The sequence below is a fragment of the Nothobranchius furzeri genome, chromosome 1 (genome assembly GCF_043380555.1).
Source record: "Nothobranchius furzeri strain GRZ-AD chromosome 1, NfurGRZ-RIMD1, whole genome shotgun sequence".
Taxonomy (NCBI): Eukaryota; Metazoa; Chordata; class Actinopteri; order Cyprinodontiformes; family Nothobranchiidae; genus Nothobranchius; species Nothobranchius furzeri.
The window spans coordinates 92,649,115-92,668,832 of record NC_091741.1 but is presented as its reverse complement, the minus strand read 5'-3'; the positions used below and the strand labels follow the sequence as shown (position 1 = coordinate 92,668,832).

General features: G+C 39.9%; 1 protein-coding gene across 2 annotated transcripts in view; it reads right to left on the bottom strand.

The window, feature by feature from the left end:
- Nucleotides 1-19,718, bottom strand: part of LOC107376515 (protein diaphanous homolog 1) — a 63,646-nt gene that overhangs the window by 1,681 nt on the left and 42,247 nt on the right. For both annotated transcript variants that reach the window (XM_015945645.3, XM_054739083.2), the window contains 14 exons: nt 18,942-19,106; nt 18,435-18,536; nt 17,345-17,475; nt 16,317-16,400; nt 16,159-16,222; nt 15,491-15,630; nt 15,230-15,335; nt 14,919-15,029; nt 14,595-14,713; nt 13,511-13,627; nt 7,914-8,029; nt 5,574-5,638; nt 3,827-4,006; nt 121-684 (listed from right to left, as the gene is read on the bottom strand). In XM_015945645.3, coding sequence (XP_015801131.3) covers nt 121-684; nt 3,827-4,006; nt 5,574-5,638; nt 7,914-8,029; nt 13,511-13,627; nt 14,595-14,713; nt 14,919-15,029; nt 15,230-15,335; nt 15,491-15,630; nt 16,159-16,222; nt 16,317-16,400; nt 17,345-17,475; nt 18,435-18,536; nt 18,942-19,106 — 2,064 coding nt within the window. The remainder of the gene's footprint in view (nt 1-120; nt 685-3,826; nt 4,007-5,573; nt 5,639-7,913; nt 8,030-13,510; nt 13,628-14,594; nt 14,714-14,918; nt 15,030-15,229; nt 15,336-15,490; nt 15,631-16,158; nt 16,223-16,316; nt 16,401-17,344; nt 17,476-18,434; nt 18,537-18,941; nt 19,107-19,718) is intronic.

The following is a 19,718-nucleotide window of genomic DNA, read 5'->3' as shown; positions in this document are numbered from 1 at the left end:
TCAAACATCTGTGTCAGGAGGAACACACCATTTAGCAAAACTAAAACCTGCAGGTAATTAAAAATGGAGCAAATATCTTAAATAAAATGAAGAAAACCTAAATATTTAAACAAGACCCACCTTGCTCCAGTTTGCCCTCTTTAGCTGGACCTCAGGCTTGAAATCCTTTTTAGGTTGGAGCCCAAACGGCAGGGAAGGTGGTGCAGGGGCACCCCAGCACATTGGTGGAGGTACACCTGGCCCTGGTGGGGGTGGAGGAAAACCTGGACCACCAGGGGGCGGCGGTGGTGGCGGAGGTCCTGGCATTCCAGGTAAGGGAGGTGGTGGTGGGGGTCCTGGCATTCCAGGTAGAGGCGGGGGTGGTGGAGGTCCTGGCATTCCAGGTAGAGGCGGGGGTGGCGGTGGTACAGGCATGCCAGGAAGGGGTGGGGGTGGTGGAGGTCCAGGAATGCCAGGTAGAGGGGGTGGAGGAGGTGGGGGAGGAAGACCAGCATGACCCGGCAAAGGAGGAGGGCGTGGAGGTACAGAGGTCTGGCCGGGCAAGGGTGGTGGTGGCGGTGGAGGGGGCATGCCTGGTAAAGGGGGGGCGGGTGGAGGTGGAGGCAAACCAGGTGTTGGCACAGGAACAGTAACTGTAATAACTTTAGTTTTGGCATCTTCTAGATCCTTGGACAGTTTTTCAATCTGAAAAAAAGATGTTTACAATCTACATTAACGATTAATGTTCAGGTGGATACTTAATTTATGTAATACTGAGCCCCCTTGCATATCTATCAGATGCCTTTATTTACAAAAACATTAAGGCAGTGTTTTTGAGGGAATAATAGTCGACCCAGAAAAACTAATGTTGCAACGGTCATGGGAAGCACAAGAACCTGGAGAGCTACCAGGGACCAGTGGAATAATTGTCTTTATAACGGTGCTGTTCCTGAAACTCTCCCCACTTGTCTCAGTGTCTGTGCCAACCATTTAAAGCCAGAATGCTTTATACATTTAGAACAATATCAGGCAAATATGGCAATAAGGACTCATCTAGAAAGAAGGGCCATTCCAACACTGAGAACCTTGCCTGAAATTCAAACGGTAAGGCAGAAGTCTGAATACTCTGTGATGGACAACGTCCTAGCTTGCATACACAGAGAGGTTACTTTGGAGAGAGCTACTGAAGATAAACCTATGATGTCAGCAGCCCTGCTTCCTTCCACCAATCAATGCGCCCTTCATTTGCATTATTGTAATGACTGTCCGGCACAGCCGAAACATTGTGTGTGCTGTTCATGGGAAAACGCAAGGATTTCCAATACAAATTATTTTTATGGCCTAAAAGACTATATTATGATGTAGATATTCACGGTAGTAACAGGTAATGTCTCCTTTAAATAAATGATCAATGTGATTTTTTTGCTAAATGCAACCCACTTTCTACAATGAGGTTCAGATCACCTCTCTGCTAAAAAAAAATAGAAAAAATACGCTGCTCAAAAACAAAGGAAAAACCAAAAATAAGACATCTTAGATCTGAATGAATGAAATATTATTGGTTCTTTACATAGTTGAATCTGCTGACAATCACAAAAATTATCAATGGATAATTATCAACCCCCGCTGTGCCTCCACCAACTACTGTCGGTAGCTGTGTTAAACTCTAAACACTTTAAACTCAACCTCCAATAAATAAATAAATAAAACAGCGAGCCTCAGGAAACATCTGTAAAGGTTGAAAGGAGATAAACCTGAAGTCCTTGATAAAAAAAAACGTGTTATTTAGTGGTGACATTGGTTGATTTGACAAACAATGAGCTCAAAACCACTCCCGCAGCATCTCAAAACTTTTGTTATGTTGTCTGTAAGACCATCATTGGTCAAATGGCGATGGCTGAACATTTCCAAACTCCCTTGTTTGTGAACAAGATGAATTTCCATCCTTTCTCTGAAATTGATGTAAAGAGTGACTGAAACCTGACCAAATACACCCCCCACCCCCAATACAAAATCTCTTTGGCTGTATACGTCTCATGTGATTGCCTCATTTGGCTTCAAAAATGGAGATTTTCACCAAAACCTGACATGTTTGCAAGTATGAGGTTAGCTACCCTTTTCTTTTATATAGGTTGTGTTTTATATGAATCATTTTATTTTTGCATCTTCAATTGTGTGGTTGAGTTTGAAAAGTGTGCCACTCCTCTAAACCAGATTAGATAATATATCTAATTGGACATCCCTGGTTAAATACCTTTAAATAAAATGAAGACGTCTACTGAAGAAAATAATAGCAACAAGGGAAAAGTCAAAAAGATTAGAGCCTGGGAAAGACTGTGCAATGGAGAAAGAGATGGAGAGGAAACACAGGGCAAAGCACATAAGAAAAATCATAGCAAGAGGGAATTAAATCCATAGAGAAATTCAACAGAAAAAGTTTTAAGAGCAGAGGACAAACTTCTAAATTAAAAGCGAGAGTGAAATGAATTTTTCATTACCATACTGAAGTGCTGATTACAGTATTTACATCAGTAGGTGCCAAATTTTGAGAAAACTGTCCAAGTCATTAAAGTCAGTCAGCTAATAAGAGCTGATTAGCATTTGAATATAGATATACCAAAAACAATTAAGGGAGAATGTGTATTGAAAAGCTTATTTTCTGTGTGCCTATGAATGTCAAGCAAAAACAGTGTGTGTGTGCGTGCGTGCGTGCGTGGGTGGGGAGTGGAACCGTCTGTATACAGCAGCGTAACAAATTGTTTGTGTTGTTCTCTCGGACTTTGAAAAGAAGACAGTAACAGACGAACAGAGCCTCCAAGGCAGGCCTTCTTAGTGCTGCAGCAGATGAAGAATTGGGCACAGCATCATACACGGGGACACCGAGAGATCTCGACATGAGAAGAAATCTTCCATCGGCAGCGCCTCAAACACACAGAGTGAGCCATCTTAGTATGAGAAGTTTGTTTGATGCTTGGCTCACGATGCTGCTGACGCTTTGGACAACTGTGTGCATGTTGTTTGTTTAGAGTCTTTGTGTAGTTAGAAGCTGACTCTGCTGGCACCAGCCACCGTGAATGATGCTCATATTGGAAGTTGGGTAACTGTTCAACTGACAGACACACAGACAAACGTCTTCATGAGGTTATGAGCACGCACGCATGCACAGAGGCAGACGGTTCTGGGTCACTTGGTGTGTATGTGTTTGTTTGTCACTACAAGGTCCAGCTGGTGTGGCAGCAGGACCCTGACAGCTAAACAATCCTCGTCTCTGCCACCAGTGTACACACAAACAGTATGTGTATCTTGGCCTTAAAAATATGTTTGTCCTGAGTCCGTTCAATTCTTTCTTCTCTCTTTAGTCACTCACTCCCCATTTCTATTATTTATAAAATTCCTAATCTCTACAGGATTTGGCTTCATTTCACAATTTCCTTTTAGCTCCTTTCATGCATTGCTTGGCTAAATTATTTAAGACCAGGGGGCGTCTGTTTTCTGAGTTTGCACTGATGTTGAGCAACTTTTTGGGGTTAATACTTTATTATACTTACTTTTATGACTTGAAATATTCTGCTTCTTGCTGTTTTTTAACAGATTAAATTTTGGGCAGAGTTTTCCAGGATTTGATTTAATCATTTAGGTTAGTGTTGAAGATGTCACCTCAACTTTTGCTTCACAGAGGCTGAGGATGCATTAATGATTAAAAACCAAATCGGGTCTTCCCGAGATGGACAATTTGCCACAAATATTTCTAGGAACACGACACCAACACAATGTTCCAAAATAAATGCACTCAGTAAAATAAATGCATTTTTAAACTAAAGAGATCTGTGTTTTCATGTGTGTGTACCTTGGTTTGCAACGAGCCCAGTTCTTTCTGTAGAGCCTGGTTCTCCTTTTCTCGCTCCTGCTTAGAAGTGACCAGCTGTTCCTTCTCCTGGCTCAAGTCCAGCAGCTTCTGTTCATAATCACCCTCCAGTTTCTTCAGCTCCACCTGCAACTCGTGGCGTGCCGTCAACTCTGCATCCAGCTGATATAAATTTAAGTCAGATTTAGAGAGATTCAGGCCTCAGTAACCTTCACAAGTATTAGGCAGACTTAATTTTTCTGGTTAATGTGGAGAGGTGTTATCTAGGAAGCAGTGAAGTGTGTTTTTTCTCGGATTTCACAAGGACACTGAAGAAAAGGTCACGTTAGTCTCTGGGCTGCATGCGACTATTCAAAGTGCCCCCCCCCCCCCCCCATCCATATTCAGCAATATCCTACTGCTTTCCTACCGCCTGGGTATAAAATTAGGACGTACGATTTGTTCCTTTGTAAGTTCAATTATGATCTTAGGCATCAACGTGGGATAGCGAAACAGGTTTCTCTGCTCAGGATATCTGTAAAATCTCCTGTAGGCTACATAAAAACCAAGGAGCAATCCCTCAGGATTAATGTCAGGGTCTGGTCTTCAAAGCTGACATAATTCTACAAACATTTCATTAAATGGATGACTGAGGAGGAGGAGGAATCAGAGTTCTGTAATGAAATGTGGGAGCCAAGTGTGCTTGAATGCACAAGCCTTCAGGATCCACGGTGAAGAGGCAGCAGTCTTCATATCTCACAGACCTGTTGAAAACCTTTCTAACAGTCTGCTTCCTGTTTCTTCCTGTATAATTTACACTGCAAATTAGTGTCACTTATAAATTGAGGATGCTTCAGTGCTTTTGTAGGAGCTCACATCTCAATTCCATTCTTTTAAGCTTTCACCTTGTTAATGAGGGAAACATTTTACCCCAATTTTAATTTCCTCACTTACTGCACATATCTTTTTTCTGAGATTCTGGACAAACAGAACAAGTATTAAGAAAGATGAATGCATGAACACACAGACACACGCATGACTGTTTAATTTGCAGAAAGCGGATCCGTTACTTTTGCTGTCAGCAGCCTGACAGCCTTATCCTTAATTCCTGCCAAAGGGATCGCTTGCAATTATCCCATCAGACACAACTGGTGTTATGATGTGTGTGCTCCATGAAAATGGATCCAAGTCTCTCAAAGGAGCAGGCGGTTGTGTGTCCATTCGATGGATAGGATTCCAAAGAAAAACTGCGTATTGAGTATTGATGTGTGCATGAATGAAGGCGACTTTTCAGCTCCGTCTTTTCAATTATCCTGTCACCACGACAGAAACATCCGACTGACAACACACCGCAATCAAGCCATTTACCTCTCTGAGGGTTTTTTACACGTGTGTGTGTGAGCGCTCTTTTTGTTGCCGACCATTGTTCCTCCTTTGATTTTTTAAAATTCGTCACCTCATGCCAGCCTGACAATGATCAATCTGGCTTTTATTATAATGACGGGCAGCTTCCACAGAAGGAGCGTTTCCTTTGAGTCCATGTCACGATGAAAGTCTGCACGTCTCTGGGTTGGTGTGTGCGTTTTTCGGTGTGTGTGTGCGTTTTTCGGTGTGTGTGTGTGTGTGTGTGTGTGTGTGTGTGTGTGTGTGTGTGTGTGTGTGTGTGTGTGTGTGTGTGTGTGTGTGTGTGTGTGTGTGCGTGTGTGTGCATCATTTATTGTCTGTTAGGTATACCCTGTGTGGATTTTACCTTCTTCTCTAGCTCGGTGGCTTTTGTCTCACTGATTTCCACTTTTGTCTGATTCACCATGTTGTCTACGGACAAAAGCAGAGGGGGAAAAAAGAAAATTAGACAGCATATGAGCGGCTGTAGATTAGATAAGCGTTTTGGCAACACATCTGCACGCCTCTAGTCACAAAGCCTTAGCACCCTTTAGTCTGGCACAGGTCATGTGCACTCACATAAATCTACAAACAGATTCATGCAACCCATCTATCTTCCCGCTTCTTCCCTTATCACACTACTCACAGTCAAGATCTATGAGGCGATTACAGCGCTGTCTCATTACAATAGGATGCTTTGTGTAGCATGCTGCTTCTACATATCATTACCTTTTAAGCCGTCAGCACACAAACCTCTGTTTGACTACGAGCATTTGTAGAACAACACCAATTTCCCTCTATGCAAGATAAATCTCTCGTCTGGGAGTCGGCCATTATCAGATATTCTGTGCGACGCAGGACAGAGCGAGAAGGACACAGAATGACCAACGGGATCCTGTCACTGAATAATTGCAGGGTCAACAGGTGGCTCAGTGCTGAGGGGCTTACCAAGCATGTGCTGTGGTAGAGCTAATTAATATGAAGATTAATGCCACAATGTCACTGGATCAAAGAGTGCTTATGATGCCCAGGAGGGAGGATACGACGCAAATAGCAAAAACAGAAGGCTGTGGGAAGCTAAAAAGGGACATTTAAACAGTGTGCACAGATACGGTGGAAAGGGAAGCATACAGATTATGAGATGAAGCTACATTTGCAGACACTATAGGTGGAAAGATGGATACGTTGTGAGCTCCCGCATTTAAAAATGAGCCAAAAAGCACGAGGATCACAATTTTCCCTGATGAAAATAAACTTAACAATAACATTCCAACCCACATGCAATTTCAGTGTATTTATGACCAAGTTCAAGTGGTTATTGGATATGTAATGGACGTGTGTGTGTGTGTGGGGGGGGGGGGGGGGGGCAACGGTGGCTAGGCTAAATGGGACAAACTCTAAATAGCGCACTAAGGGAGATAGAGTGTAGAGAGAAAAACTGTGCTGAATTTCAGAGTTCAAAGAAAAACACTAAATAATGCATGCAGGGCAGAATTGGGCTGCTTTCCACCAATAATAACTCTGACAGGCTTAAAGGAGGGCAGCCAGCCCGCGCGCGTGTGTCAGGACGCATTTAGAAGCAGCGCAATTAGAGTCTCCTGCAGTGAGCAACGGAGACCTGCCATAAAGAGCAGTGGACTCATGAGACATGGCCCGCACCTGCATTCTGCTGGGGTGTAGCCCGCTGCAGTCAGCGATTACCTACGGCTGCCACTCAAGTCAGCCTTTGCCCGTGCATGCAGCAGATTTCACAGAAGTTATTATTTCATCAGAAACAAGACCACATTTCAAATTTGTATTCAACAAAGAGTGACACGAAACTGATCACACGGATCAGTGGCGGTCACAAAGTCGGCTTTAATTCCTTCTCGCGTCACCCTTTTGATGGAAGATTAAGGTCCGTGTCCAACCATTTCTGTTAGTTTACAAAGAAACCCCAGTTTATATCATTCACATGCATCATACCAGCTTTTTCCCCTGCACAAAGTGGTTGAAACATGTCTCTACATCTGTTGCTTTGTTTATTTGAAGCATTTTACTTGGTTAAACCAAGTGGAACACTGAAAATTTCCACCTGAAGAGACCTAATGCTCCTACTTTAATGATAGCGCATCACCTCCATCACTAGAAAAGCTTCTCAGTTTAGAATGGATATGTGGATCAGGCATAAACATCCGGGATGGCATGTCTTAAAAAGCAGTTTTGACAGCCCATAAATCAGCTGTAATACTTTGATTCCTGTAGGAAGTCTGTGTCACGCCTGTAGCTGGTGAGGATTGTGATTTCTTGTCTCTCTGTGTGTCTCAGACACCTTAACATGCTCAGAGACAAATGAAACCAGACACTGCTGGTTTGTTTTAATATTACAGATAACATCAGAGGGTAGAATATGAGCTCATATGATCTTACAGGTTGTTGAATTTAAGAAAACATAATTATGTCTTCGTAAACTGTATATTAGACAACTGATCTATGATGTTAAAACCTGTAGAACAATTCATACTTACGGCTCCTCTCTAGCTCCACCTTGTGGTGAAACCTCTAATGCAGTATGATGAAATCGACCAGATCTTACAGAGATTGGATGTTTACATTAACAGCATATTGTAAATGTATGTTAATTATGTCTGGTTTAAACCTGAAAGTGCATCATAGTGTAGAGGTAGGCAGACCTGGAAGATGGGAAAGCTGTGATCCAACATCTCACCTATCAAGTGATCAAAGTTGAATTTGAGGTTGCGGCACTTGAAGTCAGGATCCGCTCCATTCTTGTGAAGCACGATCTGAGCGATACACTCGTCAATCAGCTTGTAGTACTGAGGCCTGGAGGAGGGAAGGAGAGAAGCAACAGATTCCTACTGAGACCAAATACCATACAAGTGTTACTGAAGGGTGGTGCAGCTGAGAATGTGATGGATAAAAGAAAACACAGCTGTAAAAGTTCTGCATAATTTGCTACAACATGAACAACCAAAGCAAAAGTATGTGCTCAAGAAGTCGATAACAAATCAGGCGCACGGTGTGAGCAGAAGGTCAGTCTATGACTAAGAACAACTGGGCTCGCCTCCTCAGACAAATGTGCGAACACACATCCTTTGCTACTTTGTCTTTGAAACTGAGATTGCCTGTCTGTGTGAGCGGGGCAGTTTGAGTTTCTTGTCACAAAGATTGATTGTGTGCAACTGCTTGGGTGAGAGCTTGCTGATTTGTGTCGAGCGCCAAATGTCTGATCAAGCCAACTTCACGCAGATACTCTATTCTGGAGGTGTCTTATTCCTTGACCCCATTAGATGCTGCCAGAGTCAAAAACTCAACACTTTATTTATTCTGTCTGCTTCCTACCCCGCTGCCTCTCTTTTGCCCTCTGCCTTTGTCTAATGCTGATTTCACCTCCTGACTATACTTCAGGCTTTGCTTTTCCCATTTTTATTTTTTCTTTCCCTAAAAGTTGAGATTTATCCGTGAAGCGAGAGAGACATCTAGTGTCATCCTAAAGGAAAAAGTGTAAATCTGGATTTATCTTCAAATTTGTCATTTTTGATTTTCTTGAACATACATTTTTTTTAATAAATAACTGGAATGAGGTCAATGCTAGGCCTAAGGCTATGTTCGTTTGTTAGAAATCCCATGACACCTCTAAAATTCATCAACTAAACTCTTTAAAAGTCCATGAAAATTCACTGTATGTAAAACTAAGAATGTTCTATGTTGTTCTGTTATATTCCCAGGACGCTCTGGAGAATTCAAAATTTACAAGGACAGCAAATCAGCAGGTACTACAAGTAGCAGTTTAGCTCAGCGCTGCTTTTCTTCTGAATTACTGTGGTATTAAACCTTAATTCCTGCCACTCTGCAGCCTCTCCTCCACTTAATTCCTGGGTGTTTCTCAATGTCAAGGAACCTCGCCTTGATGCCTTGGTCCTGTCCCAGTTGCCTAGGAGATACATCAGGAACCGCCAAGGCACGTTCTTTTGTTCATGTTCTACAGAGGCGTCTGTTCTCCGTTTGTTAGCCGTTTAGCTAGCTGAGCAAGGATACATAGAAGGTACCTTGTAGCCTTCTCTTGGTCAAAAATTTCCCACAATACATAGCGGTATTTACAAACGGATGGCGGATCAGGAGCTGGCAGCTACTTCAGAGGCAAATTTCCAGTTTAAATTTAAGTCAACTAATTGTAGCCATCGGGCTGTTATCTAAAATGTTTTTTTTAGATCCAAAGCAGTCATCTATGGTTGGTTAGTTGCTTAGTAGTTGCAGCTTCGGTGGCTAGCAGGTAGTAACTTGCTTACATATTTAATTTAACCAATATATAAACAGTTAAGAAAGTAAAAGGCTCATTATACATTTATATTGAAACCTATACATATAAAATATAACTTAACCTCACGGGTCCTGTCAACTGACGTGACCGGAGCCTCAGCTGCGGTCACGTGAGGCAAGCCTGTACCATTTAACCGTTTCCTTTGACCAAGGAAGGACAGTGTCCTTGTAAGCAAGGTGCCTGGCAAGACAACACCTTGCTAGGCCAGGCACCTTGACATTGAGAAACACCCTCCATCTCTGTTGGAGCCTATTATAAACCACATCTATTGTGAATCACCAGGATGGAGATAAACTGAACAGGAAGAAGGGAGAGATAGAAAAGATTGAGTTATTTCTAAATAACCTTTTTACATCTTCACTGCTCGTTTTAAGTAATCAGACATTTTGTAAAAAATATTTAAAATACTTAACAATACTAAACTTTCTTGTGCAGTTTGCAATTAATAAACCGAGAAAGACCATAGACCTAATCAAATATGCCCAACACTAAACAATATTCTGTCATCTTTTCATTCTCTGTGTTTTTAGTCCATTTTTTAGGAAGTGAAACTCTATGGGCTTTGGAGGACGCAGAGAGAGGCATATTAGCATATTTCTTCTGATAAGGGTGGATGGTGCTCAGTTCTATTAAAATGAAACTGGACTTCTTTGCATTTATTAATTTCATCTCTTTGGAGTGGTGCTCTAGAAAACAAATAGCAAACGGAGGAAATGTCTGAAAAAGGGGGAGATGTGAGGAGAATTGTTAAAGAAGAGGAAGAATCTAGTTCTTTCTTCTTGGTTTATTAATATTTTTATCACATTGTTTCTGCCTCACATGGACATATGTAGACCATCTACAACCTAACTATGTGATTAGTGACTCTGTGGGTGTTGTGCGTTTGTACTTAGAGGGCATTCTTATTTGGTTTGACATTTTTAAAAGAGGCAACAATAAATAATCAAACAAACAAATAAAAAATAAAAATGTTCTCCAAACTTTCTTCATATGATTAAAAACTAAAGTAGATGTGAACACAATTAGAGAAACTCGGCTGGATAAGCATGTCAGAAACTAAAGAGCCAAAGCAGCACATGTATGAGTGACATTAAAAGGTATCTGGTATGGACCAAATGCTGGTCCATACCAGATACCTTTATCAGTTTGGTATGCTGGGCGACATGGACCAAAACTTATATCTCGATATCTTTTTGCTGAATTCTGATATACGATATATATCTCGATATTTTTCCTCCTGTAAAATATTTACAAGATAACTAACTTAAAGCTGTCTTGAGAAATTGTATACATAAATCAGTAGATTAAATGCATGAAAATGTATTGATTCTTGTCAAACTTTAGCCTCAGTGCCTATTCTCTACCAGTCTTAGCATTAGAAACACTGGTACAGCTGTCTGCAAACACACACACAGTTGAGAGCTAGAGGTGTATCAAATGTCCCACAGGTATTTTTTAATTTTATATATATATATATATATATATATATATATATATATATATATATATATATAATGTAAAATTATTTAAATGTCATCTAGAGGTGGGCCATATCGTATATTTCTTGTCCAGAAAAAAATAATCTATCATGTTAAACTAAATGTATGATGATGTAATTGCATCTACTGAAGATCACATGGGTCATGCATCATGGAGTTAATAGTTATCGGGGCAAACATGGCTGGAATCTAACAGTGTTGGCTCATATCAGCGATTATACTGTAATAACTCAGAGTCTCTGGTTGCTCTTTTATGAGTATTATTTCCGGGCTACTGTTGCCGTAACCCACGCCTCACAAACTCTTAACTTTTTCAACAGAATCGCTCATAACAGAGTACTTACTAGCATAGCAAACCAGAGCGGAAAAAGCCGGAACTGGAACAACATTTCTCACCCGCTGAGCTCTCCTTCAAAAACAAATGTTAACCTTATAGTTTACTATTCAAACCCATACAATATGTTTGAGGTAATTTGGCCACTCCGGCTATCCGTAGATGTTTCCTGATTACACAGGGGAGGGAGGGGTTTGGCTTGTCCCCGCACCAGCAGGATGGATAAACAGAACTCTGTTGGCGTTGAACGTCCCCAAATAATTAAAAACCAGGTTGCCAAATGCAAAGTTTAGAGCAGTACATTTACCCAGAGGCTCTCAGATTGAGTGAACTTGTGAGAATACACGTAATAACCGCTTAAAGACGGAGCAACATGTCGCTAGCATAGTGGCTAATCGCTAGCTTAGCAGTTTGACTAGTTATATCAAGATAAAGTTATAAAGGCATCTGTGTATAGATATCTGGTATACAGGGTATCTGCAGATTTAAGGGACCCAAATTCAAGAATTTTTAAGACCTTTTTTAAGGCCACTTTGACCAAATTTAAGCTATTTTAAAAATTAAATTTAAGCTATAATTTCCAGCTATTGCCTGGAACCGGTGCTAACCACGTCGCGAACGTGGGATTAGCCATCCAGTTACCATTAAACTTGCACTTCCCCATGGCGCAAGCTCCCACTAGCTTAACCAGCAAATGTGCTCATCTAAAACAATAGCCCCCTTTCACAACCAACTGACTGCGTACGGTTCCGCTTACGGCAACATCATACACAAAAAATGCTGAACACTAACCAGAAATTCACGAAATTTTTATAGAAATAAAAGAATCTTGTTTATTGGGTCTTTGGTCATTTAAGACCTTTGGAAACTGGATTTAAGGATTATTTGTCATTTTTAAGGACATTTAAGGCCTTAAATTAGGAAAAGCTAATTTAAGACTTTTTAAGGACCCGCGGATACCCTGGGTATAGTATACTAACGTCTGTGTACAGGTATCTGGTATAGTATACTAAAGTATGTGTATAGGTATCTGGTATAGTATCCGGTATATTATAATAAAGTCTGTGTATAGGTATCTGGTATAGTATACTAATGTCTGTGTAAAGGTATCTGGTACAGTATACTAAGGTCTGTGTATAGGTATCTGGTTTAGTATACTAAAGTCTGTGTATAGGTATCTGGTATAGTATCTGGTATATTATAATAAAGTCTGTGTATAGGTATCTGGTTTAGTATACTAAAGTCTGTGTATAAGTATCTGGTATAGTACCTGGTACATTATAATAAAGTCTGTGTATAGGTATCTGGTATAGTATCTGGTATATTATAATAAAGTATGTGTATAGGTATCTGGTTTAGTATACTAAAGTCTGTGTATAAGTATCTGGTATAGTACCTGGTACATTATAATAAAGTCTGTGTATAGGTATCTGGTATAGTATCTGGTATATTATAATAAAGTATGTGTATAGGTATCTGGTTTAGTATACTAAAGTCTGTGTATAAATATCTGGTATAGTACCTGGTACATTATAATAAAGTCTGTGTATAGGTATCTGGTATAGTATCTGGTATATTATAATAAAGTCTGTGTATAAGTATCTGGTATAGTACACTAAAGTCTGTGTTTAGGTATCTGGTATAGTATGGTCAAGTCTGTGTATAAGTATTTGGTATAGTATCCGATATAGCAAGTGTGTGTGTGTAAGTGTGTGTGTGTGTGTAAGTGTGTGTGTGTGTGTATGTGTGTGTGTGTGTGTGTGTGTGTGTGTGTGCTTGTATGCATGTATGCGCGTGTGTGTGTGTGTGTGTGTGCTTGCCACGTGTGTGTGTGTGCGTGCTTGTATGCGTGTATGCATGTGTGTGTGTGTGTGTGTGCGTGCTTGTATGCGTGTATGCGCGTGTGTGTGTGTGTGTGTGTGTGTGCGTGCTTGCCACGTGTGTGTGCGTGTGCGTGTGTGTGTGTGCGTGCTTGTATGCATGTGTGCGTGTGTGTGTGTGTGTGTGTGTGCGTGTTTGCCACGTGTGTGTGTGTGTATGCTTGTATGCGTGTGTGTGTGTGTATGTGTATGTGTGTGCGTGTGCGTGTGTGTGTGTGCGTGTGTGTGTGTGTGCGTGTGTGTGCGTGTGTGTGCGTGTGTACACGTTACCTGGCCAAATAATCATTGCGGATCAGCAGCAGATGCTGCAACAAGGACAGGAAGTGGTTTTCTGCTTTGGAGTCTTTCACCGTGTTGACTAAGATCTCAAACACTTCCCTCACATCACTGAAACAAATCCAGTCAAGGCTCAACAGATTCAATCAACATTCAGAAGATGTTCAATGCACACCCTCTTTATGAGATGATCTAACCTGCATATTTCAAAATTAAAAATATCAGAGCAAAGTAAAATTACAAAAACTGCATCAAAATGTTCCAAACCAGATATAACCCACTGTGAAGAATACTTTTCTAATCAGCGGAGTGGTTTTGCCAAGGTTGATGATTCCTGGGAGACACCTTGTGGTGGACATTAGAACTACATATCAACACAGGAAACTGAAATACTTTATAGGATAAAACAGTGGCATTAGTATGCTTCATCAGTGATACTCACTTGGAGGAAAGGCTAATACATTTAAATTTAACATACATATTGGGGAAAACACTCTTAACCAGGCCTTAAACTATTTTAGTGCATTGACAATTCTTATTTCTGGGTAATTTCAGATTCCAAATATTTACAGATTTGGTGAAGTTTATTTAATTCATTAATTATTGTCTACAATCCAGATCCAATCAGTAGCAGCAGCCTGAATCAGCAGGGTCATAATGCACACTGCCATTTAAAATAGCTGCTAAAGGCGATTTTTAGAGTAAAATATGAGCTTCTCTTCAGCTAAAACAGTTTTGTTGTGTTGTAGTCCCTACAGATGACATACTGATAACGATTTAAATACTACATACAGAAAAATAAGATTTTTATTCAGAATCAACTTATCAAACTAAGAGATAAAGGAATTTCTTTATGTAGTGTTAATAATGCAGTCTAAAACACTTCTAGATACTTTAGGTCTTGATACTGTAAAATGTTAGATAAATTATTGTTTTAATCGGACTTTATTGTACAAGAAAACTGAAGAGGAAATTTCTGAAATGAGAGAATAATTGAACAAGTAGGGAAACCGTATTTTTGTTTATAAAGAACAATAGTTTGTGAACAAAAACAAACTTTCTATCATCAGAAGGATATTCCATTTCAATGCGAACATCTTCAAGACGGATTTTGAGCTCCTCAGAGTCATCTTCAGCCAGCTCATCAAACACCTGGAGTTGCACCCTGAGTTCCTCATTTTCTATCTTCCGCAACTCCTGCAGGGAAAGAGATGGTGACGGAGGGATGAAAAGGCTCTTGAGCGAATGGCAGGAGGAGTCAGTGGAACATTTTAAGTTTGGAGTGTTAAGATTTTTTTACAGAACTAGTCCCTGAGACACCAAAAGGAAGTCAAGTAGCAAGAAAGAAGTTAGGTAAAAGCTTCAAAATGTATTTTGTTGCAGAAAGAATTATTTTTTTTACCATAAGCATGTCTCTTAGTCCAAATTTAAGCAGCTCAGAGCGAATGTGGATTCTAAAGTCCAACTCTTCTCCCCGACTGATCAGGGCGTTGATCAGCTGCATGCAGCCAGCCTGCCAGGACACATCATAGGATCAGAGATACAAGTGTGACCAACAAGAGGAAACACACTGGTATACACAACATTAAGGTTTTCACACACACAACACAAGATCAAGTATTATCATACACCTCCATCAAGTTTGGGACCATTTGAAGAAAAAAAATCTAAATTCTAAACATTCTTGAGCTCAAGTCCATATGGACCATTTACCTTCAGAGCAATGTTCTGAATGTTCATTCCAGTTAGGAGAGCCTGGAACCTCTCCATGTCCCGTCTCTCAGCCTCCTCTGTCATGGCCTCCAAAACACGCTCATTACTACACAACACATACGGTAAGGTACAGATTTAACAGTTTACAATCAGCATTTACAGCCATTTACTCAAACCCGACACACAGGAACAAGGCTTGTGTTTGATCTGAGACTGAAATTCAAAGTTCGGCATTTCTGTGCATTAACTGCTCCTTCTTACAGGTTTTCTGGATGTTCCAGGATGGAGATGGCAGAGAGCAGCTTGACAGCATCCACCATCATGACTGGTACCCTGGGGACCATGGACCTGACCAGCAGAGGAATTCCCTCCTCTGACTCCAGCATGGCTTTTAAGCCATACTAAACACAAAGGAAGCAAGCACAATGAGAATACATAATTTCCTAATCACACTGTAGAAGTTATTTAAAAAGGCAAAAATAAGAAAAGTCCGGGATGAAGATGACACAAGATCTATTTACAGTGTATAATGACTGCAAGTCACTGATTTTTAAATGGCAAACATTCATATTTAATATGTATTAATATAAAATAAAGCTAAAACTAGTCAACTAAATAAGTCACAGTCCTTTTCATACATTCATACATCAAACTATTTAATATTGTTCAGAGCCAAATAATTAATATTTTTGTCAAGGAAAAACGCAGTAAAATATTTTGTTGCTATAAACAAATTTAACCTCCTCACAAATAAAGAATAAATAAATTGTCATAAATTATGGTGATGGATTGACCTGTTCAAAGTGGGCTAAATTATATTTATTGTGCCCTCTAGTGGACAAACTGCTGCACAATCAGATCATTATACCTAATAAATAAAACTATAAACTGGTCACGTGAGATATTTTGATGTTCGCTAAGAGTCTTACCTTGTTGTTCATGAAGGCTTTCAGACAACGAATGATCTCATGCTGACATTTTACTCCCATCCCTCTACAATGTGGATGACAAACATAAAAAAGTATTAGAAACACATCAACATCCATAAGAATGACACGTGTCCTTTGTCATGATTCATATCACTTACGGGACATCATCTTTCTCCTCCTGCAGCCTCCTCAGACGATTCAAAAGCAGAGCCAGACCCTCATTTCCAAAATTCTGCACCCAGCTGGGAGCGACAAAACATGATTATTATTATTATACCATCCTGATGTTATTTGTGTTTATGTGCTTTTGGTGTTTACTTCAGTTATATTGTTATGTTTACTGAAGCATCAGCTTACATGATTTTTTACAGTCCAACTCAAAACAAGTCACTTTTAGATTCCCAAAGTTTTACCTCCAATTGTGTTCATTGATTTTATAACAACATGAAGATTTTGGGAAACACTGAAAATAATGTAATGTAATAACATTTTGCAATTCTATGAATGGCATGAACATTCATTCCTGCAAGCTCAGAGGGTGTGAAAAAGGTGACAACAAAAAATTACCACATGCTACAATAAATATATTAAGAACAACCCCCCCCCCCGATTGATTCTCTAACCCCCTCCCCCCAAAAGACTTCCAAGAGGGAAAACCTGATAAACACTGAATGCTAAAGCAAAAGTGACTTGAACCCAGAGGGGAACTGCTGGTTCTGGTGCGTATGTTTTGGCCCGAGGCAGTCGATGGAACAGCAGAGCTTTACTTTTCTTTATAAAGGCAACAATCAATGTGCACAGATGTGCTCATAAATGCTTCAAAGCTGCAAACATTTTATTCCCAAACCCTAGTAAACATACCTCCACAACAACAATGAGGTTTCAGTGCTAGATGGAACAAGTCGAAACCAGTGAGTAGAAAACCTTTCAATAACTAAACCATGTTCAACAAAAGGAAGGCAGCTGCTGTCAAGTCTTAATGCAGCACCTGTTGATATCTGCAGGTTAAAAATTAAATAAAATCACTTTTCACTTCATGAAGCACTTATCCAACTATTAATCCCAACACGTCAGGGGCAGTGTTGTACCAGTAGCACAAAGGAACTAGTTTGGAACTGAAATACCAGTGACGAACAGAGATTAAACACAAAACAAGGGGGAAACTAGTCTGAAGTGTACGTGGTACCTGACAGGATTGCTGGTGAGTGAGACTCGTAGTGATTCCAGACAGCTCAGAAGTTGTGTCTCCCTGTAGTCTGACTTTAACTCCTGGATGTACATCACCGCTGCCTTGGAACTCTCCGTCTGTTCTAGGACCTGACCAGTGCAGAAACACAGCAGACTGAGTGTTCTGGTTTTAAATTCACTAACATAGTTAAAAGGCACTTGGTGTAAAGTGTTTAATCTTAGTTCATCTCAGGATTAAAAGTTAGTTTAACTTGTGAGCTTTTGTCTAACAGGAGAAAAATCTTCTAGTCCTCAATTCATAATAAATGTTATTAGTCAAAGTTTGAAAACATTAATAAAGGTTAAAAAATTACACTGATCAGATATGAAACAAGCAGTGTTCAGGAAAGCTCAACCCTATTTTAAATCTTTTTAACCCCTTTTTGTGAAGCAGTGAGCATTTCAGTTTCTCACACACTTTTCAGCTCAATGAGGTGTTTGGCTATTTGATGATTATAGACCACTGAGGGTCTACCACCAAATTTAAAGCAGGTCAAGGACTGGGCCTCAAAAATCCTCTTTCATCACCTCCAGGCATTTCTTATAACCAGTTGTAAAATTGCAGCTGCACCCAGGATCATCGTTTGGTTGTGTGACCCCACTGTGGCTGAGATTTAGTAGTCAGATGGCCTCATATTTGAGTCCAGATTACGTTGGTGTACAGAGGATTTATTGGTCAAGCCAGTGACTGTGTGCTACCAAGGTCCAGTGGCTGAAAAACAACTCTGAATCTGGCCATCTGTACTGGTTTCAGGAGTCCTATTTGTTTAGATGTGCCAGGATGTCATGATCAGAGTTTATTTCCTAGAAGGAATGCGCTTTCATGAACTTTAATGTTTAATATACCAACGCTGGCTTGTAAAGAGATGCAACGGTGGTGGTTATGTACAACTTAAAAATCAAGTAATGGTAGAAAGAATTAAACAAATTAATAAATAGTTGCAGCAACAGTATCAACCAACATGCATCCTACCTTTAAAACATAAGCCAAAACGGCAAATCTGGAGCACAAATACATATGTTATCTTTTCCACATGTAAAATACTGACATTTTTAGATCTTTGGAGGTACTGGGAAACTATCTCTCGTTTGATGGAGATGTCCTTCTGTCTCAACGGCTGCTGTTTTTCCTCGTTCAGGTTCATGTCCACCTAAAGCAAAAAAATAAAAATGAGCTCATTTTCAACAAAACAAAGACTTCAATCATAGCAGAGTGTTAAAGCACTGATTAAAAGCAAGTTTTTACAAAGATTACATTCAATATTTGTCATGTAGTAATTGAAATAAACAAACACATTAAACAAGACTGCTGGATAATTTAACTCTGGATTTCAACCATTTCATTTAGCTTTTAAGCATTTTTGTCAAAGTATATGTGGTTAGACTAAACACAGAACTTCATAACTGCGGACTGAAATCCCACATGAAGGGTCTTAAATAAGTGAGTGATTCAGTAATCATGAGGATTACACATTTCCTAAGCTGCAAAAGCAAGATAATGAATTTATGAGACTCCCCAAAAGCTGAAACTTTCACAAATGTCTTTTCTTTCTCACCAACATCTGCTCAAAAAGTTCCAGGACGTATTCATCAGAGTGAACATCCAGCATGGCACCCTGAGAACTGATCTCATAGCTGGCGGCTGAAGAATGTCGCTGGCCTGGCATCTGGCTGGGCTTCTCCTTGTCTTTCTTTGCTTTCATGCTGGTGAAGCGCTCCAACTAGATGAGCAAACAGAAACATAGACGTTGTTTTGAAAGACAGAACAGACTGACTACGAATCCTCACATCCACTTTCATGTCATCCACCAGGTGATATGTTGTGTTAAGCCTTCACATATTTTACGTCTGTTTGATTTGAACCCCTTTCAGATGTTATGTTCTAGTCAGAATATTGACATTAATTTACATGATCTTAAATTAGTAATGCGTAACATTAATAAACTAAGGGACAATTTTGTTTTTGTTTTTTTGTTTTTTTGGTTTAGACCAACTGATAAGAAAAACAAACACTACATGCTAAAAATTGCATACAGCATTTTTACACATCCATTAATCTTTCATTAGTCTTGGCAATCCTCCTGTTCCATCAGTTATAAATTTAAAAAAAAAACTATTTTGGTATCATAAATCAGTAAACATCAAAATATCTGTATAATCACAAATTGTCAGGTCATCCAAGAAGATTCATAAATGTCTCCAACAATCTGACAAAGGCACAAACCATTCATCTGAAAAGGGCTAAGATCTCCAACAGCACAAGGCTCTCGATGGTTAGGGACTGTAGGCATGTTGGTGAGAAACAACGAAACACAAAGTTTTACAAAAGTTGT